Source organism: Pelodiscus sinensis, chromosome 1, assembly GCF_049634645.1.
Source record: "Pelodiscus sinensis isolate JC-2024 chromosome 1, ASM4963464v1, whole genome shotgun sequence".
NCBI classification, from domain to species: Eukaryota; Metazoa; Chordata; order Testudines; family Trionychidae; genus Pelodiscus; species Pelodiscus sinensis.
The window spans coordinates 302230008-302256917 of record NC_134711.1 but is presented as its reverse complement, the minus strand read 5'-3'; the positions used below and the strand labels follow the sequence as shown (position 1 = coordinate 302256917).

At 46.3% G+C, this 26910-nt stretch overlaps 2 protein-coding genes across 4 annotated transcripts in view; one reads left to right on the top strand and one right to left on the bottom strand.

Annotated features, from left to right (window-relative positions):
* MTMR6 (myotubularin related protein 6) overlaps positions 1 to 2512 on the bottom strand; it is a 35652-nt gene extending 33140 nt beyond the window's left edge. Inside the window, exon 1 of the mRNA XM_006138893.4 lies at positions 2327 to 2512. Coding sequence (XP_006138955.2) covers positions 2327 to 2350 — 24 coding nt within the window. The 5' untranslated portion in view covers positions 2351 to 2512. The remainder of the gene's footprint in view (positions 1 to 2326) is intronic.
* Positions 2513 to 6716: 4204 nt separating this feature from the next.
* NUP58 (nucleoporin 58) overlaps positions 6717 to 26910 on the top strand; it is a 68501-nt gene continuing 48307 nt past the window's right edge. For 2 of the 3 annotated variants that reach the window (XM_075919256.1, XM_075919255.1), the window contains exons 1-6: positions 7731 to 8009; positions 9652 to 9791; positions 12816 to 12851; positions 19839 to 19991; positions 20946 to 21080; positions 22945 to 23055. In XM_075919256.1, coding sequence (XP_075775371.1) covers positions 7900 to 8009; positions 9652 to 9791; positions 12816 to 12851; positions 19839 to 19991; positions 20946 to 21080; positions 22945 to 23055 — 685 coding nt within the window. In that variant the 5' untranslated portion in view covers positions 7731 to 7899. Of the gene's footprint in view, positions 6897 to 7730; positions 8010 to 9651; positions 9792 to 12815; positions 12852 to 19838; positions 19992 to 20945; positions 21081 to 22944; positions 23056 to 26910 lie in introns of those variants that run through there. The other variant, XM_006138894.4, reaches the window with a different exon arrangement.

The window sequence follows — 26910 nt, the reverse complement described above, 5'->3', positions numbered from 1 at the left end:
GAGTGAAACTGCAACTCATTCTGCATGCCAAAATACACCATCATAGAAACAGACATTAAGTAGTTTCAACCTAGGGATATAATAGTATAACCGTTTAACAGAGGCAGCAGCACCGGGCAGCAGCCAGTACAAGCAGGGAGCTGGCTTAAAATGCAACTTCTGGCACACACCAACTCCTGAGGAGCCAGCTGCTGCCCAATGCTGCAGGCTCTGCAGTATAAAGCTTATACTGCAGCACCCACAGCACAGCCAGCACTCCAGGAGTGAGGACAGCCGGCTCTGCTCCTGGAGAGCCAGCTGCACTGCCAGCTCTGCAGTATAAACTTTATATTGCAGAGCCTACAGCTTGTCACCATGTAACCACTGAGATTCAGCAGTTAAAAAGTGATTAGTTAGGTAACGGTGTAACATCCCTATGTTAGCCAAGGAATTTTTTTGCTCCTTTGTAACATATGAAGGGGACCAGAAAGTGGTTTATTTTAAATTCCCCTTGCTTTTATTCTAAGTGGTTTTTCTGTAGGACCTACCAGATATCTCAGAGGATACTGCCTATCAGTTCTCATGCTAACTAAAAGGGAGCAGAGTTGAAGAATCTTTGGGGAAAAAATGCCTTTGTTAAAGTATTACCTACTGAAATTAGATGACAGATGCACGCAAGTTTTAAACAATTACTAAAAATCCTCTCTTGCTCATCCTTCCCTCTCTTGATTTGTGAGATCAGTGAAGTAGTTTTCCAGATATCACAGCTCTGACTGACACTTTCTAAACTATTTCCCATCATAACAGCAATTCATGACAATTTGTGCTTGCAGTGTTAGCAATAACAGCTTAGACTAAAAAAATCAGCACTTCACTGTCATTAATTTTGCTCAGAATCAGTATAACTGTATAACTGGCATGGTATACACTACACTAGGGCCCTGATTCAACATAAATAGTCCCTGATACCTGTGCAGGACTCTATTGAAGTCAACTGGGCTGTGCACTGGCCCATGGATCAATATGGACAATGGCAGGTTTTGGTCACGTGTGTTCTAGCTCTATGGGCCCTGTATGGTACCCAGCAAAGAACTAAAAAATGGGTTCAAATCCCATTTTTGCCCCTTTGCAGATCTTTAGGTGGCACCACCAACTTAGGGGAGAAAAAAAAATCAACTTTCTGTATGACTTCCCCCTGACATTCATGTATAAATAAAACAGAAATGGAGGGGGGTGGAGAGGGAGAAGGGTTCTATTTCTCTGTACACAAAATGTTAGATACACATAGTAAACCAACAATCACTTGCAGTCTTGCACCATTTCCTCTGTATGACTTCTGCTTGGGACTGATTCCCAGCAAAAGGAAAACTTTTGAAAAGAGTGATTTGATTATAGGGCATCCCCACTATAAATCTCCTGGTATACATCGGTTCAGCACTAATGTTGCTGATGCTTGTAGGAATGGATATATTGTAAGTCCTCCCATTTTCCATTCTTACATTACACACACACACACACACACACACAAAACCACAAAAAAAACCAACCTCCCCAATTTGAACAAATGGAACTCTGCTGCAGGGGGAAAAAAAGTCTTGCTTTACATCGCTTTGCTATACATCCACAGTTTTTGGAACATATTTTGGATGTATAGCAAGGATGCCCTGTATATAACTATAGAAACCGACAAAGAAACACACTCTAGGTGAACTACAGGTACCCATTTTAAACTCCATTTGAATATAATAAAGTTTCTAGACAATGGTGTATACCCTTTAATGGTGTATACACTGAATAATTTCCTGTAATGGGATTATATCCTACAAGGGCTAGGGAAGAGAGAAGGTGACTGTATCTGGCAAGCCTGCTTCATCCCTACCTTCTGGACCAGGGGTCGGGAGAGACACAAGAGGAAAAAAATGCATTCTGTGACCGCTCCCATCAGAAACCATGTCAGCTCAGAGCCGGGAAAACACAGACGGCGAGAGGAGGTGGCTTTGCAGCGAGGCTTTCACCACTCCCTGTTTTGTTTGCATTTCACAAACCTGCTGCGTCAAGCTGGCCGCGACTCCAAACGGAGACTTGGGGAGCAGGGAGTCCAGCCAATACACAGCAGCCCGCCCCAGCCCCATCTCTGCGCCCACTGTGCGGCCCACAGCCCCCGCGGCACAGACTCACCCGCAGCCCAGGGGCCTGAGCGAGGCTGCTGCACCCGCCACCCTCCCAACAGCCTCTCCCCAGGCTCCCCCGCCAGCCCTCGGCCTGGACCCCTACAGCCGCAAGCGCCCCCCGGCCCGCACAGTGCCCGCCCATGGCCCCGCAGAGGCTGCCGCGTTGCGGCGGGTACCTTGGTGGTGCGGATGTGCTCCATGCTCGCACCTGCCGCTGCGCCCAGTCTCGCGCCCCGCAGCCGCTGTCACCTAGAGACACTTCCTGGAAGGGAGAGCCGGCGAGGGAGCGTCCCGGAAGTGCCTGGGAAGAGGCCACACAACGCCCCCTGCCGGCTGGGGGACTCTTACAGCAGCCCCTGTTGCGGCCCCGCCCAGGCGCTGCGGGGGGCGGAGGGAAGGCTGGATGTGACGGGTGCTGAACCCGCCCCTATTTTAAAGGGCCCGCAGCCCTGCCCAGCAGCATCACCTCGGGTTCCCCAGAGTGAGAGCCAGCCACGGCGGTCAGCCCCTTGCCCAGCTAGCATTGATGGGGAGATTAGGGTCTCTCCCGGGCCGCCAGCACCTCTGCAGGGCAAGGCCCAGACACCAGTAAACCCCACTTCAGACTGGGGGTTCATCCCAAAACCTCTAACAATTCTGAACCCTAACATGTTACCCACCCTACATTAAAAAAACCCAGCCTTCTAGAGGGAGGCAAGAGTCCTAGCTCCAATCCTTTACTCTGGGGCTATGTCTACACTGGCGCGATCTTGCGAACGAGGCTAAGCATGGAATATCATCAAGCCTCATTTGCATATCTAAGGAGCCACCATTTTGCGGAGAGGCTCTTGCGCCAGAAGGAGCTCTTCTACACTGCCCCTTCTTGTGCAAGAAAAACCCTCTTGCATAATGCTGTTACGCTGATTATTTTCAGGAATAACAGCATTGCACAAGAGGGTTTTTCTTGTGCAAGAACGTGCAGTGTAGAGAGCTCCTTCTGGCACAAGAACCTCTTCTGCAAAAATGGTGGCTCATTAGATATGCAAATGAGGCCTGGCGATATTCCACGCTTAGCCTCATTTGCATTAGCTCTGGCGCAAGATCACGCCAATGTAGACAGAGCTTAAGAGATGTCCCTGACCCACTTCTCCCTGTTTTGGTGCTTTACATACTACATCACACAGCAAGTCAATATACAGGCCACTTTATTTTATGTTGCTGAACGTCACAACTTAATAGACTGTTATAAATTCTTGGGCAAGGTCATCCTTAGGAATTACAGGGCCTTACATGGGATTATAAAATGTTGCCTCACTGACCTCAGTGAATTAAAGGGGCACTGCCCCTGGACAAAAACCTGCACAGGGGCCAAATTGTACCACACCAACCTGCCTGCTCACCAGTCCCACAGGCAGAGTCCCTCAGCTGTTAGCCAGAGCAAGTCCCCCTCAACCTGTGTGGAGTGAAGCCAGGTGAGCAGAGCAAACCCATCTGGCCCTGACTCACAGCCACACTTCCTTCCTTCCTGGCCCAGCTCTGCTCCTCCACCCACCACAAATAAGCTACCAGCTAATTTTTGCAAGGAGGGTGATGCTCACACCTGACTTGGGCCAGTGGAGAGTAGGGAGGGAGCAGGCAGTTGGCAGCATAAATACAGACAAATCCCCCCCCCCCCCGTGCCCCTAATCCCTGCTCTCCTTCACTGCTAACCCCTGCATCCCCTCCTACATTCATGTGGGGAAATTGACCTGGATGCACAAAGCAGCTGAACCTGCTTGCTTGCTCCCCCAGGACTGCTGCTCCTGTGCCCCAACACCCCAGTGATGGGGAGCAAGAAGCAACATCAGGGCTCTAAAAAAACCAAACAGTTAAAATCCAAAGCTGGCCAAATACCAGCCATATGCTGCCCCCACTAAAAGGGAATCATCATACTATCTCATCCCTTCACATTTCTCATAGGTACTGCCAAGCAGGGATGTAAAAAATCATTAAAAATGTAAAATCCTAGTGGTTAGATGGTTACATGTGCTACGGGCTATGCAGTATAAAGCTTAAATAAGCTGTGGCAGAGGGGCTGGGCAGGCCTGCCACAAACAGGGACACCCGCCAGTCGGCCAGAGCATCCTCTGTCTGTGGTCAGCAGGAGCAGCTCTCTGCCTGGCATGGCTGGGGAGCTGCTCCAGCCCCTACCAGTTAAAGGGAACCATTAAGTCTTATCTGTTAAGAGTGAGGCTTGAATTAAATATTTGTATGAAATTGGGGTGAATGTAAAAAATCTTTAAAACATTTTTAAAATAAAAAATAACTCATTTACATGGAGTTGCGGGGGAGAGAAAATGCCCCTGCCAGCCATGGAGAATGGGGGAAGAGAGAAGGCCTCTGGCAGCAGAGGGGTTTGGAGGGAGAGAGAAGGCCCCTGGCAGCCATGAGGGGGAAAGAAAGCCCAGCCATATGGAACCCCCTACATTGAGCCCTTCTTCGTGCCTCAACCCTCACTTATCCATCCTCTCTAGTCTCCTGCCCTGAACCCGTCCTCAACCTCCCCCCCCCCCACTTCTACCCCACTGTCAGCTCCCTGCCCTGAAGGATCACAGTAACAGCAAGTATGTTGTAGAATGGTACATTCCTATTTTTGAGCTAAAGTCATTAATTATTAAATAAGATGTCCCAAAATTGATCTTTGAAGAAATCTATTGGAACCTTGTCCTACTTGATAGGTCTTTTCTGCAAAAGCCATTATCACCCCTGAATTAACCAGTTCCTCCCCACATTACAATTTTTTTATTAATCCCCATTTTAACAAATAATTTCTCATATGGCACCATATCAACTGCAGTTGATCAGAACAATTGCATTTCCCATGTCTAAAAAATTAGCTATCTTATCATAGAAAGATATTAGATTAGTATGGCACAATCTACCTTCAGTAAATACAGGTTTCATTTTATCCCATTTTCCATTTACCTCCATGTTTTTAATTATTTTTTCTTTCAAAATTTGTTCAAATGCCTTGCATACTCTTGAGGTCATATTGATGTGTCTGTAGTTACCTGAATCAATTCTTACCATTTTCTTAAATATAGGTACAATGTTTGTAATTCACCAGTCAGACGATACCATCCCTGATTTGACAGATTTATTATTAATAGACTTACTATTGTCCATCATTACTAGACTTGCAGTTTCATGTGCAAGTTCTGTGCATATTCTGGGATAGAGATTGTCCAGCTCCCTGGATTTGAGCACAATACATTTTGCTTCTGTGCAGTTTTTCTGACTGGTGTGCACTGGAATTTTCTCTTGGAAGACCATCTTTACAAAATTATACAGGCAGTCCCCGAGTTACGCGGATCCGACTTATGTCGGATCCGCAGTTACGAACAGGGCCCTTCCTCTCCCTGGTCTCCAGCAGACCAGGGAGAGGAAGCAAAGCGGCGGAACACGCGGGCAGCGGACAGGGCTGTCAGCTGGCCGCCTGCTCTGCGGCTTGGCTCTGCTTTGCCCCCCCCCCCCCCGGTCTGCAGACCAGGGGGACGGGGGGCAAAGCATAGCAAAGCGGAGCCAAACCGCGGAGCGCGCGGCCAACTGATAGCCCAGACGCATCTGGGCTGACAGCTGGCCGCTCGCTCTGCGGTTTGGCTCTGCTTTGCCCCCCGTCCCCCTGGTCTGCAGACCAGGGGGACGGGGAGCAAAGCAGAGCAAAGCCACGGAGCCCGAAGGCAGCAGGACAGCCACGGCGCGTCTGGGCTGTCCCGCTGCCCCCGTGCTCCGCGGCTTTGCTCCGGACACCTGTGGTACAGCAGCTGGGGCGCTGCCAGTTGGTCCAGTAGCGCCGCTCTGTTCAGCGGCTGAATCAGGACGCCTGGGGCAGAGCAGCTTGGGTGCTGCTGGGTTGGTCCAGTAGCGCCGAGGAGCGGCGGTGCTACTGGACCAACCCAGCAGCACCCCAGCTGCTCTGACCCAGGCGTCCCCAAGTCAGCCGCTGCTGAAACTGACCAGTGGCTGACTACAGGAAGCCCCTGCCCCGGGCTTCCTGGAATCATCCGCTGATCAGTTTCAGCAGCAGCTGACTTGGGGATGCCTGGGGTTCTTAAGTTGAATCTGTATGTAAGTCAGAACTGGCGTCCAGATTCAGCCACTGTTGAAACTGATCAGTTTCAGCAGCGGCTGAATCTGGACGCCAGTTCCGACTTACATACAGATTCAACTTAAGAACAAACCTACAGTCCCTATCTTGTACGTAACCCGGGGACTGCCTGTACTACAGACTATTTGGGAGCTATATGAGAGTTCTAAAAAACCTGTTCACATTGGTCATGAAAATTATTCTAGATTACAGTCATGTCTGTCCAAGTTTGGTGACTGCTAGTACAGAGTCATTCACAGCTCAGCTAAAACTTTAACATGAAGCTTCCCCAATGTTTGGGTTTTGTGTTGATGTGCTGCTTACTGACTGGTCAGTCCAAAGGCAACATTTGTGACATCATGATCTAGCTGTCAAGTCAATAAGTGAATTTCAAACAGTGGAAATGCTCAGAGATACATCATATCAATGTTGCCTAGACCAAAACAGGAAAAAAGGCTGAAGGGACAACACAGAATCTTTTAAAAACAAGAAGCCTGGTCAAAACCTAGGCAGATAAAAAACTGCATCTATACTACTCGTAGCAGAGACTGGGTCACATTCACTGCCATGTCAAGAAAGAATGATCTTTTTTGGTTGGGGTTGTGTTGTAAGGGTGTCCCTCAGACTGATTCCATAATTAGGTAAGAAACATTACTTCAAACCCATTGTCATCAAAACCTAATAGTAGACAAGAACATTCTGCCTTCTTGTATCATTGATCAGTCTTAGTCACGTCTCTTTGGTTAGCTGCCTGAATGGTGGGTCACTCTAGTAAAGGCCAAGGAGAAAACTCCGTTGAGCTTAACTGGACAATATTTGAAAAATTCCAGTACATTGATTTTTGCATGAATGTCAAGTTTATACTTATTCTTTTCACTAAGTGGTTTAAGGCCAGCCCCCAATCCTGTAAACACTTATGTAATCCAATTGACTTCAGCAGGTAGAACTACACATGCTGAAAGTTGAGGGTGAGCGGAAGACTGGGACGCCTCAGTCAGTGTAGAAGCACAGGATAGCCGCCCTGCTGTTATCATTGGCATTAAGATTTCGGAAGCCAGGGGACACCCAGGTGACAGTTACATCTTGGAAATCTCAGAGGGGTAGCCCTGTTCGTCTGTAACTTTAAAAACAACAAGTAGTCCTGAGACTAACCACAATCTATAGAATCATGACTTGAGCTTTCCTGGGTAAAACCCACTTCATCAGATGAACTGGATCCTGGGTTATGGTTGCAACTTGCAGTTGCCCCTGATTTTGGCCTCGTGCTTGTCAGAACCTCTGGGGCGCACCAGGAGCCGGGGGTGAAATCTCACCGGGATGCAGCGGACTCGGCGCAGGGTCCCGCTGGGATTTCACGCCCGGCCGCGAGCCGAACCCCGCCCGCCCCAAGCGAGTGAGTAGTCCCTGCCAGCCGGCGTTACTGTCCCTTTAAGTGCAGCCCCACGCACATGCGCGGCCGGCTCCGCGTCTCTCCCTGGGTGCATTGCGGCAGGGGCTGTCGCTGCGGCGCGTGAGGGAAGGAGTCGCCGCGCCTGCCCCCCGCGCTCCTGCCGCCCCGTTTGAAGTTGGCGCCCGGCAGCGATGCGGCGCTGAGGAGACCGAGGGGACACGGGCCGCGCCCTCGGGACTGGGCTCCCGGCCGCCATGTCTGCGGGGTTCTCCTTCGGGGCCGGCACGTTGGGCTCCGCGGCCGCCGCCGCTGCTGGAGCAGGAGGCGGCGGCGGCGGCTTCTCCTTCGGAGCCGCCCAGCCGAGGTACCCACGCTCCGGGATGGGCCCTGCCACGCGGGGGGCCCTGACGGCTGCGACCCCCGCGGCGGGGGCGCTGAGCCCGGCTCCGCCTCCCCACCAGCGTCCGGGCCCTGCCCGGCCCTGGCTGCGAGTCGTGGGGCCGGCACGTGCGGGGCTCGGGGCCTGGTGGGGTTTCTCCGCCCGCTGCTGCAGCGCAGCTGGCTCGGGAGGCGGCTGGGGGCGGGGGTTTGGTGAAACGCCCCTTTCTGGCCAGTCGCCCTCAGGCTCCGCTTGCGCAAGAGCAAGTAACGGGCTTCAGCGAAAGTGGTGTTGGCAGAGCGAGGCGTGCTGATGTGTGGGGCCCCAGCGCCTACAAAGGGACAAATGGGGACCCGTATCCGAATGTCTGTATTCTGGAAATCCCCCTTTTTGTTTCTACCATGTACCCTGGTACTGCAGCGAACAAACCATCCCCCTCCCCTCCCCTCAGGGCTAGGCTTGGTGTTTAAAAACCAGGCGCTGAAACCTGCGTTCATCTGGAATGAAAATAAAAAATGCAAGTTTTTAAGGAGAGTTGAGCTCTCTCTCATGGGTCTCCACATGCGGTACATGCAGTAGAAATGAGGGCCTTACTGTGGAAAGGTATAAACAGCTTTGTTTATGAACTGGTGCAGCTCCCTCTCCTGCAGTTTGAGAACATCCCAGTCTATATTACTGGGAGTGCAGATGGAGCTGGATGGGTACAGAAATCTGCTTACATCCGAGTATTGTCAAGGAGAACTTCACAGTTAAATTTAATTTGATGGTATCTGCACTTATGCACTTCTCCACAGTGTGTGGCAGCAGCATTACACTCTTTAAGGATTACTGTGAATGGTCTGTCTAGTGGAGAACCCTGGGTACTACCTGCTTTCAGTTTCTTCCGCATCTCATGCAATTTAAGCATATAAATAGCAGTTTAATATCATAACTCACTGTGGCACACTGTTCATCGTGGTTCACTGTTCCTGGCAAATGGGAACAGCAGGAAGTGGTGTGGGCAGAGTCACCATTTCCCACAGCTGTCATTGGTTGGGAATGGTGAATCTTAGTTATTGGGAGTTGTGGAGACTCCCTGCCTGCAGATACTCAGGTAGGCAAACCATCTGGTAGCCTGCCCAGAGGTTCTCCACCCTGTCCTAGCTAGCATATAAAATATGTAACACGTTCTGTGCAGTTAATGAATTGAAATGCCTTCTGTTTTCTGTTGCTTTTAACAATAAGTGCAGCTTATTGTTTTATAATAAAGATTTTTTTTGCTCATCAAAATATACTTTCTAAAATGTAAATCCCCCCCCCCCCCCCAATTATTTTGTCATGCTTATTAGGGCTGACTTTCAAACTGATCTTGCTGCAGAATAGGACTTGCAAAATGGAGGCTTAATTTGAAAACGAGGTTTTTAGGGTTTAAGGATCTATGAGTGATGATAAAATGAAAATAAACTTATCTTTGTGATGGTTTGGTTGATAGGAATAAAATTTAGCTATATTTTGCTAGACCAATTTACTTTGGACCTTATTTTAAAAACATCTTAGTGTGTTAATGAATGAAATAATTGCAAGTATGGATTGGTGCAAGAGGTTAGTTTTCAAAATAATTGATGCTAATAGTTTTGTCTTCTAATAGCTCAGCTGGGGGGCTTAATTTTGGAACCTTGGGCTCCTCTACTGCTACAGCAACTACATCAGCTCCATCAGTAGGCTTTGGGAGTGGACTCTTCAGTTCAAAATCTACCACTGGGCTTGCTTTAGGAGGTACTAATACAGGTAGGAAATGCCATGTGGATTTATTCCTTTAATACAGTAGAAATTTGGGCTTTTGCATAATCCGTGTCATGAATTAGTAAGTATAAACAAAAAGAGACTAATGCATCACAAACTGTACTGAAATGTTTTGGTAACTGTAGCTGTATACATTGTTAGCAAATAGGTCTTTTTGTGAAAATGAGATCTTAATAATGTGTTGCAGCATTACTGTTCCAGAAAACCCTGGTAATTGACCCTTTAATAGATTAATGTACTTGCTATCTAAAATTTGTATCTGGTCCTATGTATGAGTTTTATATAGAAGTTGGAATTGAATACAGATTGGCCTCCCTGGTCCTACACCCTTGGAACCTCACTGGTCCTGGATGAGGGATTTTGCTGGACTGGCCCCAGCTCCTAGCCTGCAGCCGAGCTGTCTGTCTCACTGGTCTTTCCACGACCAGCCCAGCTGAGACGCAGCCTCTCTTACATCGCACTGGGATCCACAGCCCCTGATTCTCTGATCCTGGAAAATCCACGCATGTTGCTGGACCAGAGAGTCCTGGTTTATTCATGTGCAACACTGTTTTTTTTTATGAAGGGTTTAGTCATTCCCTGAAGTGTGAGATTGTATATCTGCTGGAGTTTGGGAAATGCCACCAATGTTTTGTGTGAATTATAGCTTATAGTTGAGTATAATATGGGGTTTGGTGCTGTATAGGGATGTGAACGACTAGTTGACTATCCTATAAGCAAATACTTATCGGATAGTCAACACACTAGTCGATTAGTTGCTCTCCCCCCCCCCCCCCCCATTGCTGCCTCCATCAGAAAGAGGCAGCAAGAAGGGGTGGTTCAAAGAGGCAGCACCACATGGAGACTGTGGGCTCCCACTTTGAAATGCTGAGTGCAGCCCAGGGCCAGCTGGGTACTCCCCCGCTGACCCCAGGCTCCAGGCAGCACTGCCACTTTGAAACGCATCGTAGAGCCTGGCATCAGACTCCCTGTGGTGTTTCAAAGCGGCAGCACCGCATGGAACCCTGGGTCACTCCCCAGCTGACCCTGGGATCCATGTGATGCTGCCAGTTTGAAACGCTGTAAGGAGCAGGGCACCAGAGGGGGACTGCTTGAGTCCCCTGCTGGTCCCATACTCCCCACTGCGCTTTCACCTTTAAGTGTAGCAAAGGCAGAGGCACCCTTTTTGACTAATTGAATAGTCGATGCAAATTGCATCGACTATTTGATTAGCCAATTAGTCTAAATTTAACATTGCTTGTGCTGTATGTGTTTACGGTTATGCTGTACATTGTCTTTGAGACTATTCTGAAAATAATTGCTTAGATGGCATGAACACATTAATTTTCTGTTTTATTGTTATTTAGGATGCTATAGAGCTTAGAAGCTCTTCATGTTAGCAATAATAATTTGGCCAAAACTTCCTTTCTAGTTTGGACAGTTAGTTTGAGAGAGCATACATAACAGAAGTTTTTTCTTCAGTCCTCCGCAAATAGTTCTATGGGTTATTTAACAGGGAGTACAGAAGACTTGTACCATTTCAAAGTCAGCCATGCATATACATACTAGCTAAGGCCCTACCAATTCACAGCTATAGAAAATCCCATCACTGACCATGAAATCTGGTGACTCCCTACTCCCGAAAATCTGGTCTTTTGTGTGCTTTTTAGCCTTTACTATACTGATTTTGTGGGGGGAGATCAACATTTCTCAAATTGGGGATCCTGACCCAAAAGGCAGTTGCAAGGTCATTTTAGAGGAATTGCACTACGGGAGACCCTCGTGATTTGCAGAATCGCAATTTCTGATTTGCAGAGTCATGGATGTCCCATCCCAGCCTGGGGGTGGGGAGAGACAGCAGGGAGTGGGAGCCTCCAGGATCTCATTGTGGTTCCCAGCCCCCACAGTGAATTCCCCATGAGGCCAGGAACCATGGCCACCAGTATTACAAAATTTTGCTATTCGTGGGTGGTGTCAGGAATGCACCCAACATGAATGGAGAGGATTTTCTGTATTTTCACCCTTACTTCTACCCTGCCTTCAGAGCTGTGTGACTGGAGAATTGTGACTGTTTGCTAGGCACCCAGCTGTGAAGTAGTGTCCCACCAGCAGCAGTGCAGGAGTAACGGTGTCAATACTATGCCATGCCACCTTTCTGTACTACTGCTTTCATATCTGAGTGGCCTGAGAATGGTTGCTGATGACCCAGGGCCTAACTCTGCAGGCAACAGCACAGATGTGAGGATAGCAGTACGATACCGCATCATCCTTCTGTGTTGCTGCTGGTGGTGGTTCTGACTTCAGAGTTGGCCTCTCACTCTGCAGCTCTGATAGCAACAATTCCCTACAATCCCCTTGTATAATAACCTTCTGACCCACCCACCCACCCCAACTCATTTTTGGTCAGGACAATTAGAACACTATGAAATTTCAGATTACATAGCTGAACTCGTGAAATTTTCAAGTTGAAAAATCCTATGACCACGAATTTGACCAAAATGGACCGTGAACATGGTAAGGCTCTAGAAATAGCTAATATTAATGAAAGCGGCGAGGAGTCCTGTGGCACCTTATAGACTAGCTGTCAGTGATCAGTTATGATTTTATATTTCTATGCCGAGGAAACTATTTTGAAACCCAGTATGCTGAGCAGAGTTTGGACTCTGTAATCAATCCCACTTTAATGCAAAACCACACTGTTGTGCATATTGCATTCCTGATAGCATTTGAATCTGGAGTTTAACCATTTAAAATCTGGTATGTTTAACGGATTTCATTTAAATTGTAGCACACTAGTGCGTTTAACTGACATTTTAGTTGCGTGGTCACTATTGATAAATGAGTTATGTACAGAAATACTTGATAAAACTTATTGCAGTTTATCTTGTAATTATGAAGATTTTAAGATGGTATAAGTCATGTTTTACTGCTATTAGTAAATCATAAAAAAAATACTTAATTGTGTGTGCGATGTTTGGTAAAATATGGTTTAAAGCTGATCATGGCTTTTTATTTTGTTTCCCTTGGCAGGGACAGCTACAACTATTGCTCCAGGATTAACGCTGGGTAAGAAATGCTACTAGTATTTGGAGACAAACAAATATGCTCTAGACCAGGGGTGGGGAACCTTTTTTTGCCTTAGGGACAACTGACTCACAAAACAATCAGGAACCACACAAGTGAGAAGTGCAAATTAAAAGAAAACCCTCACTGACCTGGCCCCCAAGTGAGAAGCAGAAAAAAATACACTCACCTGATGCTCCAGCCCACTGCAGGAGAGGGTCGCGGAGGCTCAGGACTTACCCCCAGGGCCAGATTAACTCTTTTGGTGGTCCTGGGCTAGTAGATTTTTGGTGGTCCTAGGCACTTGAGGGCAAAATGAAGAGCTCAGTGTGCAGGAGGAGGCTGCTAGGGAGCAGGGTGGAGGGATGGGGTGAGATGGGAGGTGTGGGAGTGGGCTGAGGATTGGGCAAGGGTCATGACAGAATGATGTCTGCAGGAGGGGATTGAGGGACCTACCTGGCACAGCTCCCAGGGGGCATAGGGTCTCTGCACTTCCCTGTGCTTGCAGGCACTGCCCCCCAACGTTCCTATTGGCTTCGGTTATTGGCCAGTGGAAGTGACTGGGTGGAGCAGGAAAGTGAGCACAGGGATAGAGTTTCCCTGCGCTGCCGTTCCCTCAACTGGAGGGGAAGGGGAATGACAGCATGCAAAGCCTCTTCCTCCTCCCAACATGCGGAGTCTGCAGGCCTGATGCCGTCCATGGCTTGCTTCGATCCAGCCCTCAAAGCATGGGGCTCCCCCAACCCTTCCACAGCAGGGAGCCAGCACTGGGCTGGAGTGCCAGTGCTGACTCACCCTACGGCGGAGGGTAGAAGGCCTGGATCAAATATCAGCCTGATCTAGATCAACTGTTCTTGTGTTCTGATCTAGTTGCCACATAGCATAGTTTCTCCTCAGATTAAAGATAGCTACGAGGCTTATCAGTGAATCGTATAGTTGAGTACACATCATCCCTGCTACTGATATATTGCTATTTCTGGTGAGGAATTATTGTAGCTACCACGGTTTAATGCTGCCGTTGATGGGAGGTTATTTAGACAGGATTATGAGGAAACTGTTGGCTCTTTCTATGGCAGTGTGCTTTAATTGGTTTTGAAGAAGTGATATGGTGTTGACTGAGATTGAGGCCTTGGGATATATATGCGGTTTTGGAAACAAAGCTCACTGCACTGAGTAACATGAGTGCTCTGTGTAGTTGACATCTGCTCACTCTTAAATTTCTTGGGCCTTCTGCACTTTAGGAGCCATGCTAATGCTGTTAGTTACGTATATATATTTTAAATTGAGGTTCTACAGAGAAGCATTCATGTTTCTTCAGAGATTCTTTTAGCGAAGCGATGGTTCTATCCCATACAAAACTTAATGTACATCAGTCAACCTGATATGACACTATCCACTTTTCTGTTCTCCATCAGAACTGCTGCTTCTACACAGTTGAGGGAGTATAGAACCCTTTCAGGACCTAAAGTTGTTGACTTCCTGTGTGAATAAACAACTTATTGTCTAATGTTTATGTGAGTGCCCATCACCTACATGGATCATAAGAACGGCCATACTGGTTCAGACTAGAGGTCCATCTAGCCTAGTATCGTATCTTCCAACAGTGGCCAATGCCAGATGCCCTATAGGGAGCGAACATAACAGATAATCATCAAGTGATCCCTCTCCTGTCCCCCATTTCCAGACTCTGAAAAACAGAGGCTAGGGACACCATTCTTACCCATCCTGACTAATAAATAGTATTGATGGACGTATCCTCCATCAATTTATCTAGTTCTTTTTTGAATCCTGTTAAAATCCTGGTCTTCACAACATCCTCTAGTAAGGAGTTCCACAGGTTGACTGCACTGTGTGAAGAAATACTTCCTTTTGTTTGTCTTTTAATTTAATTTGGTGACCCCCTAGTTTATGTAATGGGAACAAGTAAATAACTTTTCCTTATTCACTTTTTCCATACCTATCATGATTTTATAGACCTCTTTCATATCTCCCTTAGTCTCCTATTTTCTAAGATGAAAAGTCCAAGTCTTTTTTTAATCTCTTCATATGGTACCCGTTCCAAACCTCTAATCATTCTTGTTGCCCTTTTCTGAACCTTTTTCAAAGCCAAGATATCTCTTTTGAATTGAGGTGACCACATCTGTAATGCAGTATTCAGGATGTAGGCATACTATGGATTTATATAAAGGCAGTAAGATGTTCTCTGTCTTAATTCTCTGTTCCCTTTTTAATGATTTGTAATGATTTCTAACATTTTTTTTTTTGACTGCTGCACTTTGAGTGGATGTTTTCAGAGAACTATCCACAATGACTTCCAAGATCTCTCTCTTAAGTGGTAATAGCTAAATTAATCCTTATAATTTTGTATGTATAGTTGGGATTATTTTTTCCAGTGTTGATTACTTCGCATTTATTAACATTAAAATTCATTTGCCATTTTGTTGCCCAGTTGCTTAATTTTGTGAGATCCTTTTGGAGCTCTTCACAGTCTGCTTGGTCTTAACTATCCTGAACAGTTTAGTATTATCTGCAAGTTTTGCCACCTCACTGTTGTAATGCACAAAGAGAGCAATGTCTCATTCAGTATTTCTTCATATTCAGTGTTCAAATTCATTTGTGAAAAGCTGTGTTTTGGCCTTCCATTCTTTAGCACCATTAAATGTGTTAGCTCGTTTGTCTCAAGTGATATTATTATCTTGAGAGAAACTGGCATTGGTGAACTGAAATCAAGAAAAATCATTTGTCAGGTTGGAGTCCATTGTTTTAGGCACAATATATTTTCTCCTTCAAAGAACTGACAGTTTAGACAAGTTAGACAAAGGGTGGGAAAAGAAACAGATGAAATTACAGTGAATTCAAAGTTTATAGGTTCATATCCATAAAACCTCCAATAGACAGGTGGATTTGTTAAAAAATGAATTTGCTGCTTACCCTTCACTTGAGTGAACCTGGCATGGACAGATTTATTCTCTAACTCCTTGTGGGTGGACAAAAATTGCTTAGCTGTGAAGGAACCTTTGAAAAATATTTCTATCTTTGTTGTTTTTCTGATGTCTTTAAATATTTCATATTTCTTAGCCGTGGCAAGAAATGCAAGTGTATCTGATCCTAAAAGCAGAGAGCAAAGCACAATATTTTCTGGCCCAAAGCAGCAGCTGAGTCCTAGGGGAAATTGAAATAAGCTGTAGCATCATTGCAGTGCAGCATAAAAAGGGGCACAAGACTCATTACATCATCAGACAGTTTTGAGGCTGATCAGTGAACAAGTATGATGAAAGAGGCCCAGTGTAATGGAGGAAGAGAGAACAAATCAAGGGAAAATCACCTCCAGAACAGATTGCATGACCCTTAGAAAACCTGTTTGGAAATGGTGTCCTGTCCTATATGGAGAAAGTCACTCCTTTCATGGGGCAAATATGTAGTTACTCAGATTAGCTTTCTTAGTCCTGGCCAAAGGATGTTACTGATATTACTATCCAGAATAACAGAATTAAGGCAAGATCTACCATGATTCTGGTGCTTCAGAGTTAGTCTGTAACAGGAAAGACTTAAACAACAAATAGTCTAGACTAAATAGTTACAAGAGGCTGATAAGAGCCATTAGTTTGTACTTGGAAAGCAAGATGACCAACACCAGATTCTACAGATATCAAAAACCATTAGCACCTTCATTGTTTAGTTGGTTGATAACGTTCGAGCCATCCTATATCATAGATTCATACCATTTGCATGATAATTAAACTTGTGAATTAAGTTAAATTCTGGTGGCATCTTAATGGCTGCAGAAAATATGATAGACCTAATAGCATGACACTAAAACTTAATATGACAGTGAGATGTGCCCACTGTAAGAACCTAGATAGTTACAGATGTGCCCACTGTAAGAACCTAGATGTTACTGCCGTGTGTGTGTGTGTGTGTGTGGGGTGTGTGTGGGGGTGGGGGTGTGTGTGTCTTCCTAATTAAATGGTCTGCCTGGCAGTTGAAAGGAAGCAACTGAAGGAATTATATTTGGGCAGGAAATCTCTATGCTTAAAGATTCCTAATAAGTTCACTAACTTAGTGTACTCAATAATCTGACTAATACATAAGAGCTGGTGTTGAGTAAGTAGTTATACCAAGTTTGACAAAAATAGAGACTTACTTGAGTTCCATCAGGACTGTTTCACTCTGGTCTGGTCTATACTAGACCAGGCGTAGCCAACGAGTTAGAGACTAAGAACCAAAATAACTGTGGATAGAGTGCAAAGAGCCACGTATTATATATTTTTATATATGTGTCTTTCTATCTATCTATATAGTACACAAAATATAATTATTAAAATAACATTACAGGACATTTCTGACAGTAGCGTAATTTGAAGTGCCTATTTCACTCGTTGATCTCTGGTATGGTTTCCTCATTTAAAAAAAATTTTACTCATGAAGATTATGGCTTTTTTATAGTTCTAAAAATTCAGGTCTGTCCCAGACTGCAAATATGACAGGTTCAAAAACAATAAGGGAGAGACTCATATCTCAGAATAATTGCTTCAGCCTGGCAAACAATAGCCTTTGAATTGTCTTTAAAGAAATACAGTGTAAACCAGGTACATTCTGATTCTTTTTTTTTTTTGCCTTGGAATTTAAATATGACATCTGTGTTGGCTGTCTTATTCTGCATCCATTAAGATTTTGAGTTTAAGGTGCTTGAGCACCTGCTGTCCCTCCCCGCTCCCAGAGCCAGGTACCCCCAGCCCTCCTGCTCTAACCCAATGCACCTATCCCTTCCCCCAGAGCCAGGCACCTCTAACCTCCCTTCCCCCTCTCTAATCCAGTGCACTCCCCAGAGCCAGGCACCCCCCCCCCCCACGTACACCCCGCTCTAACCCAATGCCTGGGTCTCACCGGAGCCGCAGCCACTCATTTCTCCCTCCAGGCGCTGAGCGCAGAATGGCTGTGAGCAGTCCTGGTGCGTGACTCCAAATGGCAATTGAGCTGTAATCCTAAGAGAAAAGATCCACTGGCTGGCTACCCTGTACTAGGCCAAGCAGGTCGGCCTAAAGTATGCAACTCCAGCAATGCAAAATGCATAGCTAGACTCACCTTACCGTAAGCCGAGCCATGCTGTAAACCATCACTATAACAAACCCCTGGGGATCCAAGCCATTTTGTATTGGTATAGCCAGGGGTTTGCTCTAGAAAGGTGAGGGGACAGAGGTATAGATCAGGGCAGAAACAGTGCCCTTTTGGCCCTGCAGTTGCTGCAGGAGCTGACAGTGCTGCTCTAGCAGCCCTGGGGCTGGTGGTAGGATACAGCAAACACATTTGCTATTGCAAATGGCTGACTGTATTCTAACTCAAAGGAATAGCAAGACCTGCAAGGCAAGGAATTTACCTTCTTTATGCTGAACACACTTGATTAGGGGTAGCAGTTTTCTGGGTGGATCCATAAAGTAAAGAAATCTACCACATGGATTCTTGCCCCTCCCTGTATTGCTTAACAAATTATTTCAGATAATCAAGACTCATTCAATGCTGTACAGATTGAATCTCATAAATCTGGGACTCTCTGGTCTGGCAACATCTGGCATCTGGCAGGGTCACATAGGTTGCTGGACCAAAGAGCTCTAGAGGTTGGGAGCAGGAGCCAGCCAGGAGTTCTGCAATGGCTAGGGAGCCCTGGCATCAGCAAGGGCCAGTAGCTGCCAAGTGGAACTGGCATTGGCTGGGTAGCCCCAGCTGGGAAGCCCTGGGAAACACCCAGAAGCAGTGGGGAAGGCAGCAGTTGAGCAGGGCTGGTGATGGCCGGATGGGTCATCCAGGAAACACAGGGGAACCCCCGACAGCAGCAGGTCCGGTAATGGACTAGGTGGTCCTGGCTGTGAACCTGGTGGCAGTGGGGCAGGCAGTAGTGGGAGGAGCCCCAGCGAGGCAGGCAGGCAAGCATTAGCAGGTCTAGTGGCAGGGCGGGGAGCCCCAGAGCCAGGAGTGGAGCCTGGGAGTCAGGCAGCAGCCAGCAGAGGAGCATAGACCTCCCATGTCCATTACCTCCCAGCTTGGCAAGCTCCCTGGTCCTGCAAGTGCCAGTCCACGGAGGTCCAATTTGGGAATATATTGAAAGATATAAGAAATCTGTCAGTAAATCAAAACAGTCTGTGCACATTTGAATTTTCTTATTTGTTAGGTTAATTTCTCTTCATAGCTACATGCTCATGGATTAGCGTTGTGGGATACTGAAGACTGTCCTTTAATGAGGAATACTAAAACTTTCTTTTTTCAAGTAGGAATGATCACATAGCCAAACCATCCTGATTTAATAGAAGGATCTCTACTCAAGAGACAAATGAATTTTTGTACTCTTTTGTAGCTGTATTCATAATTAATGTTTTACTCTCAAATTAGAAGGACCCAGTTTTCATTATAACTCTGACAGTTGTCAGCTAGTTCCTTGTTCAGCAGAAGGATTTATTCCTCAGCTGGTAAACTGACAGGTTCCAGTTTTGACTGTAGAGATACAAATAAACAAGGCCCATTTTAAGATCTGTGATTCTTCCTATTTAAAGAGAGGAAATGCCTGAGTAAGTTTTTATGCATAATCTTATTTTCCATATGTAGAAAGGAACCAAACCAAAATGTGAGATTATGTGGAAATCCTAGGATCCATTCTAGCCAGGATGGATAGGGACGGTGTCCCTAGCCTCTTTGTCAGAAGCTGGGAATGGGCAACGGGTGGGATCACTTGATGATTACCTATTCTGTTCATTCCCTCTGGGATACCTGGCATAGGCTACTGTTAGAAGATAGGATACTGGGCTAGATAGACCTTTGGTCTGACTTAGTATGGCTGTTCTTATGTCCTTGTCATGGCATTTTCATTAATATTTAATTGTAAAATTCATGTAAGGGTGATAAGTTTAGTTTAAAATGCTGGTGTTTAGAATGCATGACAGTTGATGGCAAAAATGTTAACTTGAGCGTTTGTCTTAAAAACGGTGTTGATTATTGTAGGAACTCCTGCCACTACATCATCCTCGACTACAGGTTTTGGTTTAGGATTCAACAAACCTGCAGGATCAGCCACACCATTTGCTTTGCCTATTACTTCTACCTCAGCAAGTGGTCTTTCACTTACTTCTGCTCTTACATCAACTCCTGCAGCAGGTAAGGAAATGCTGTTTTGTACTTAGTGTTGGATTTTGTGTTCAGGCATCTCAAGGTACTTTACGAGTATTCTGAAATTGATGAGCATCCTTATTAAAGTGACTGGTTGAGCTTCACCGGTGTTAATGTTAGGAGTTCTAGCAGAACTAGTGGGTACTATCATTGTTTTAAGCCCAAAATTGAATATATACTCAGTTTTTTAAGCACTGCTTCATCTGGTAGTGATGGGTGATGGCTCATTTACACCAGGATTCACAATGACACCCATGGAGCTCAATTAGTATTGGCAGTTGTGGGTAATATTTTTTAAAATACCTCCCATATGTTAAAAGAGCCATCGTAATGTTGAAAATGGTTAATTCTGCTATCAGAGGGATACATAGTTTGGGTACTGCTGAATCATGATGGAGAATATGTATTTCTTGTAACATGTGCCATGTTTAACATACTAATGTATGTATTTGGCACAACAGTATTCTCCATATTCAAGTGTTCATTGAAAAACTAGCTCTATCTGCTAGCTGTGTGGGTACATCAAAGCTGTGCACCACATTTTCCCACAGTCTTGTTAGCTAAAATGCTGCCATATTTCACCTCTTATTTTCTGCCCATTCCAAAACCTCAAATCATCCATTCAAGTAAAAGCTGGAAAGATGCAATTAGATGGATCTAGTCATTTTTACCTACATAAAGACCAAGATTGCATTAAGTTTCCAGCAGCCAGTAAAGTTTTGATTGAATTACATTTTAAAATTAACACTACAGTATATTCACACTACAATATATTGCCCTCTGCTGGTAGTGATACTAAATTTAGTTTATTGCTGCAGATTTTCATGCAGGGCTAACTCTCCATTATGATGAATGAGGCAGTTTATACCTGTGAGCACTTATTTTAGGCTGTCTGCAGACTGTAGAGTCTGTGTTAAGGGTAGTTTCTCTTTTTAATTTCAGGTTCCACTGGCTTTACATTAAATTTGGGTGGGACAGCTGCTCCTACTACAACTGCATCCACTGGCCTTTCACTGGGAGGAGCCTTAGCTGGTTTGGGAGGTACACTTTTCCAGAATGCAAGCTCAGCAGCAACAGGTAAAAATAGTTCTTTTCTTTTTCCACCCCATTTCATAATGCTGAAACACAAGTGACACCTAGGGATGTTAAAATGTGTTTATTCAAGTAAAGGTGTAATCGTTGTCCATATCTCCCTCCCCTCTCCTCCCCCCCCACACTGATACAGAGGCAGCAGTGGGGAGGGAAAGAGGGCAGGGAACCTGCGTGTAACCATGCACAACCGATAAGTTAACCGTTTACACAGTTACAATAAATAACCACTATGGATATGAAAGTGTGAAACTTAAATAATTTCCACAGAAACTTTTGCAGTTTTGTTGAATGTTATTGGCCCTTAGCAAATCATAGAATATCAAACAATATATTTGCCTTCTAAATAGTCTACTTCTTCTCCCATAAATTGATTTAATTTTGGCAGCTTTTGCAAGAATGTAAGTGTTCACGTGCAGGGGGACCTACATGGAAGGAGAGGGAAGGGTACTTGGATCTGGGGGTGCCCGGTCCAGTCTGCAAATTGTGGAATGTGTGTGGAACGTTTGTACTGGATCTGAAAAAAATTGTTTGGCCCTGCTTCCATGAAGTAGTCATCATAGCCACCATAGAGGTGTTGATCTGATCATAAATGGAACGTGGTTTGCCTTGTGAAATGCTTAGAGATCACTTATTGTAAAATGGTCACTAGTCCCTTGTTTTAGTGTAGGTTTTTTCAGAGTGATTTGAGAGAATTTTTGAGCTCCACTAGTGTAACTTTACATCTCCCTTGTTAGATGGGGCCTCCTCCAGTCCCAATGGCCAGGAACAACACCATGGCGAGAAGTGTAGTACATACCTCTCCATCCTCTGCTGCCAAAAGGAAGGGTGGTGTTCTTTGATCCAATGTGGGATGCAGTGAGGAGCATGCCAATATTTCATATTGTGCTTAGGTATCTAAATATGGTATTTCCCCTCCTATTATTATGTTGCAGTAGTGCCAGTGTTCAGAGGTTATAAAAACATTGGAATTCTTTTTCTTTGCTCTGAAACACTTAGTGCAGTTGCTGTATGAAGGCAAGCTCTTTTAACACTCTTTCCTTGCTCCTGGGAGAAATGTCTCAAATTGTTACTTTCTCTGAAAACACCTAGAAAAGGCAATGCAAAATTCCCATTATCATCCCCCAGATAACCCTCATACTCAGCTGCAGGAAGTGGCTAGCTGCTAAGTGACACAAGAATTTTATTCATTCTTTCTCAGAGTGCTGGAGGCAGCCTCCGTGAAATTGACAAGATCTTTTTGTAAACTCTGGTCTGTACTGCCTGTTGGCCACTGGCCATATGAAGGACTATTACAAGTTGGACCTCCCTCATCCGGCAACTGGGCCACAGGAGGTCCCTCCACATGGGGCTCCTGGCTAAGATGCCGCCTTTCTCCCCTGCGGCCCAGCCTCCCTATACTTGGGTTCTGTGGTCCAGGAACATACGTGGTCCGATGTTGCCAGACCAGAGAGGCACGGTTAAGGGACGTACAACCTCCAGTTCAAATTTTCAGTGCTGGCTGCTTGCTATCTTGCATATAAAATAGTGTTAAATGGATATTTAGCAGTCCTTTCGCTATACGTAAGTACTGTTTAAAAGTACTGTGTAAATCTTAAGTGAGGAAACATAAACACATGCAGCAAGGGTGCAAATGATGAAACATGTAAAGCTGTTAAAACAAGATATTAATAACATTTTGTTGATTGAAGAAATTTTTTCTTCCATTTCCATTATTTCCACTGAACTTTTGACCCAAATACAGCTAAACAATTTCTGAAAACAAGATGACATTCACAAATCTGATCACAATATAATGAAACTAAAATACTACATTGGATAATTACTGAAACTCTTTTTGGGTTACTTATAGGGCTTGGACAGAATGCTCTGAGTTTGACTCTGGGGACAACTTCAGCTCCCTCAACCACTGTTAATGAAGGTCTTGGTGGCATAGATTTTAGTAGCTCTTCAGATAAAAAGAGTAAGTTATTGATATAATGTCTAATTTTTATGAAAATTGGAACATACTTGTTATAAAAATTCTACTTGAAAGCACATAGCTGAAAGATGCTGGAAAGGAGGCATTGGTGGATTGGTTTTTCTAACTTTGATGGAACACAGTAAAAATCAAGTATTTAATGTCTTTGCCGATTTTAAAATGTTTAATTATTTAAGGTGTAAAAAAATTATGCAGCATAGTTGTAGTCTTATCAGTCCCTATATATTAGACAAGGTGAATGAGGCAATGTTTTATTGGACAAAATCTGTTGGTGAGAGGGATTTTGGGTCTGGAGAAGGTACTCCTCGCCTTACAGCAAAATGCAAGGTGGAACAGATTGCTTAGTACACATAGTTAACACATATTGTAGGAGACCATTCAGAAGCTCAGCTGTTGAAATTATATTCATTGCTCTGGTAGACACTAAAAATTGGGGGGGGGGGTTCAACAGAGACACTGGATTTATGGCTTTTACAACAATATGAGCCATAACTAAACTCCCATTTTTGTCCTATAACTGCAAAGATGTTAACAGGCCATTCTACCTTGAATGACTCTTTATATCAGTGTTTCTTAAACTTTTTACAACCAAGGAACACCAAACAATAATTTTTTTTTTTTAATGAGGAACACCAAGGATTTTTTGTTGAACCAAAAAAAAAGTCTGGAGGAAGTTATTCAGTAAAAAACAAGTTACCTGCCCCTTTAAGGGTGGCCATTTTGAACTCTGTTGTTCTGTTGCCACAGAACACAGTTTAAGAAACACTGCTTTATATTGTATGCTAAACAATCTGTTCCACCATCACAGCAGAATACCAGGTGGGAGTATCTTTCTGAGATCTTTATGCTCAAATGCTTCTCCCTCTCTCTCACCAACAGAAGTTGGTCAACTAAAACCTATTACCTCACCTGTCTGGGTGAGCTGTCAACAGAAGGCTCAAACCTGGAATATCTGGATCTAAAAACATGAGTCTCTGTAGGTCTGTTGCCTCAAACAGCTGGTCAAGTTGCTTCTTGGTTTCTGGGGTGAAGAGGGTGGTTAAGAGAAGTTGCTCGGGTAGCTATTTCAGTGGTTGAAATAGTAGAGTAGCAGGTTGAAATAGGGATGTAAGCAAGTAGTCCGCTAGTCGACTACCAGATAAGCCTAGGCTTATCCAGTAGTTGAGTCCACTACTCTCATCTCCCCCCACCCCCCACCCTGTATCACAGGCAGCAGGAGCCAGTCCTGGGGGGAGCCAGCTTAAAAGCCGGTTCCCCCAGCACCATCTCTGTGGCACTCCCCTGCTCACTGCTGCCTCTATCAGAGGCAGCAGCACAGGGGGCAGAGGCAGGGAAGGATGCCACAAAGCATCCTCTGCCCATGGCAGGCTGAGGCTGCTCCAGCAGCAGCCCTTGTCCATGGGAGCTGCCAGACTTGGCACAAGCTCTGCTCAGTCCTGGCTCACACCAGGTCCAGGACCTACCCCTGCTGTAACTCTGCCAGGCTGCCTGCTTGCCGGGCTCTTAATACATTTAAAACACAGAGTCAGGGAGTAGCTCCTGGACCCGGCATGAGCCTGGACTGAGTGCCTAACCCTATAGACTAATCATGTAGTAGATAAAAATTCTATCGACTACATGATTAGTTAAATACAGGCAGTCCCCGAGTTACGCGGATCTGACTTATGTCGGATCCGCAGTTACGAACGGGGACCTCTCCCTGGTCTCCAGCAGACCAGGGAGAGGAAGCAAAGCGGACGCGTCTGGGCTGTCTGCTCCCCGCGTGCTCCGGGGCTTTGCTCCCCGTCCCCCTGGTCTGCAGACCAGGGGTATGGGGAGCAAAGCGGCGGAACACGTGGGCAGCGGGCAGCCCAGACGCGTCTAGGCTGTCCTGCTCCCCCGTGCTCCACGGCTTTGCTCCGGACGCCTGTGGTACAGCAGCTGGGGTGCTGCCGGTTGGTCCTGTAGCGCTGCTCTGGGCGCTACTGGACCAACCCAGCAGCACACCAGCTGCTCTGCCCCAGGCATCCTGATTCAGCCACTGCTGGTCAGTTTCAGCAGCAGCTGAATCAGGACGCCTGGGGCAGAGCAGCTTGGGTGCTGCTGGGTTGGTCCAGCGGCGGCGCTACTGGACCAACCCAGCAGCACCCCAGCTGCCTGCCCCAGGCGTCCCCAAGTCAGCCGCTGCTGAAACTGACCAGTGGCTGACTACAGGAATCCCCTGCCCCGGGCTTCCTGGAATCAGCCGCTGATCAGTTTCAGCAGCAGCTGACTTGGGGATGCCTGGGGTTCTTAAGTTGAATCTGTATGTAAGCCAGAACCGACTTACATGCAGATTCAATTTAACAAACCTACAGTCCCTATCTTGTACGTAACCCGGGGACTGCCTGTACCTGCTTCTTAACATCTCTAGTAAGAAACCATATAAAATCCATCCCTATGAGTCTTACTTGGGCCAAGAAAAAAATTATCTTGTTGAGGTATTGCTCTGTGACCTGGTGGGAGGGTATACATATTGCATGTCTTGTGAAAAAAGATTCTGCTAGAGGAATATACTAGAGGAGAGGAGGATGTGGAGTAAGGATGTGAATGGTTAATCGGTAAGCATTTAACTGGTTAACTAATTACATGAGATTTTACATGTGGATTAGGGATGTTAAATTTAGTTTAATCAACAGATGGAATTTCTATCGACTAGTCAGTTGATAACCTCGCTGTGGCTCCCTCTTTAACTCCCGACCCCAGGGGCTAACCTTGCTGGTAGGCTCTTAATACATTTAAAAAGTAGAGGCGTAGCGTCTGAGACTGGACATGAGCTGGGAATTGGCTGTTCCGACTTCTGCCCAGTCCCTGCTATCCCCCCTGTTTCCCCTGTCACCGTGGAGATGATTCGGAGGGGAGGGGGACACTGGCTTTTAAGCCAGGTCTCCACAGCACCAGCTCCTGCTCCCCCCAACTTGCTGCCTCTGATAGAGGTAGCAAGTGGCGGGGAGGAGGTGGGGGTGCGATCACTAGTCGAGGGACTGATCGACTAGTTGCTAACATCCCTAAAGTGGATGAGGCCTATCACTTAAAAGCCATATAATCATACTATCTGGGTGCCTCAGAATTATTTTTTATACTTTCAGCATCACCGTACAGTAGGGAAGTACAGGCAGTCCCCGACTTACGCGGATCCGACTTACGTCGGATCTGCACTTACGAACGGGGCTTTTCTCGCCCCAGAGCTCACGGGCGGTGGGTCGCCGCCCGTGTCCTCCGGGGCGAGAAAAGCTTCTCCCGGTCTCCCTGGTCTGCTGGGGGGGTCCAGCAAAGCCGCTGGACCCCCCAGCAGACCAGGGACACCCGAGCAAAGCCGCCGCCTGGGCGGCTTTGCTCCCGGGCAAACGAGCAAAGCCGCCCAGGCGACGGCTTTGCTCGGGTGTCCCTGGTCTGCTGGGGGGGGTCCAGTGGCTTTGCTGGACCCCCCCCCCCCAGCAGACCAGGGAGACAGGAGCAAAGCCACATGGGCGGTGGGGTCCCTCCACCTGTGCAGCTTTGCTCGGGTCTCCCTGGTCTGCTGGGGGGGGGAGGGGGCGCAGCTAGTGCGCCCCCTCCCCCCCCCCCCCCCCCCCCCCCCCGCAGACCAGGCTTTTGTTGCGGGACGCCTCGGGTAGAGCAGCTGAGGTGCTGCCGGGTTGGTCCTGTGGGAACCTACTGGGCAGTGCCCCAGCTGTTCTGTCCCAGGCTCCAGATTCAGCAGCTGTTGAAACTGATCAGGCTGATTCCAGGAAGCTAGGGGCAGAGCAACTCTGCCTCTGGCTTCCTGTAGTCAGCCCCTGGTCAGTTTCAGTGGCAGCAGCTGAATCTGGAGCCAGT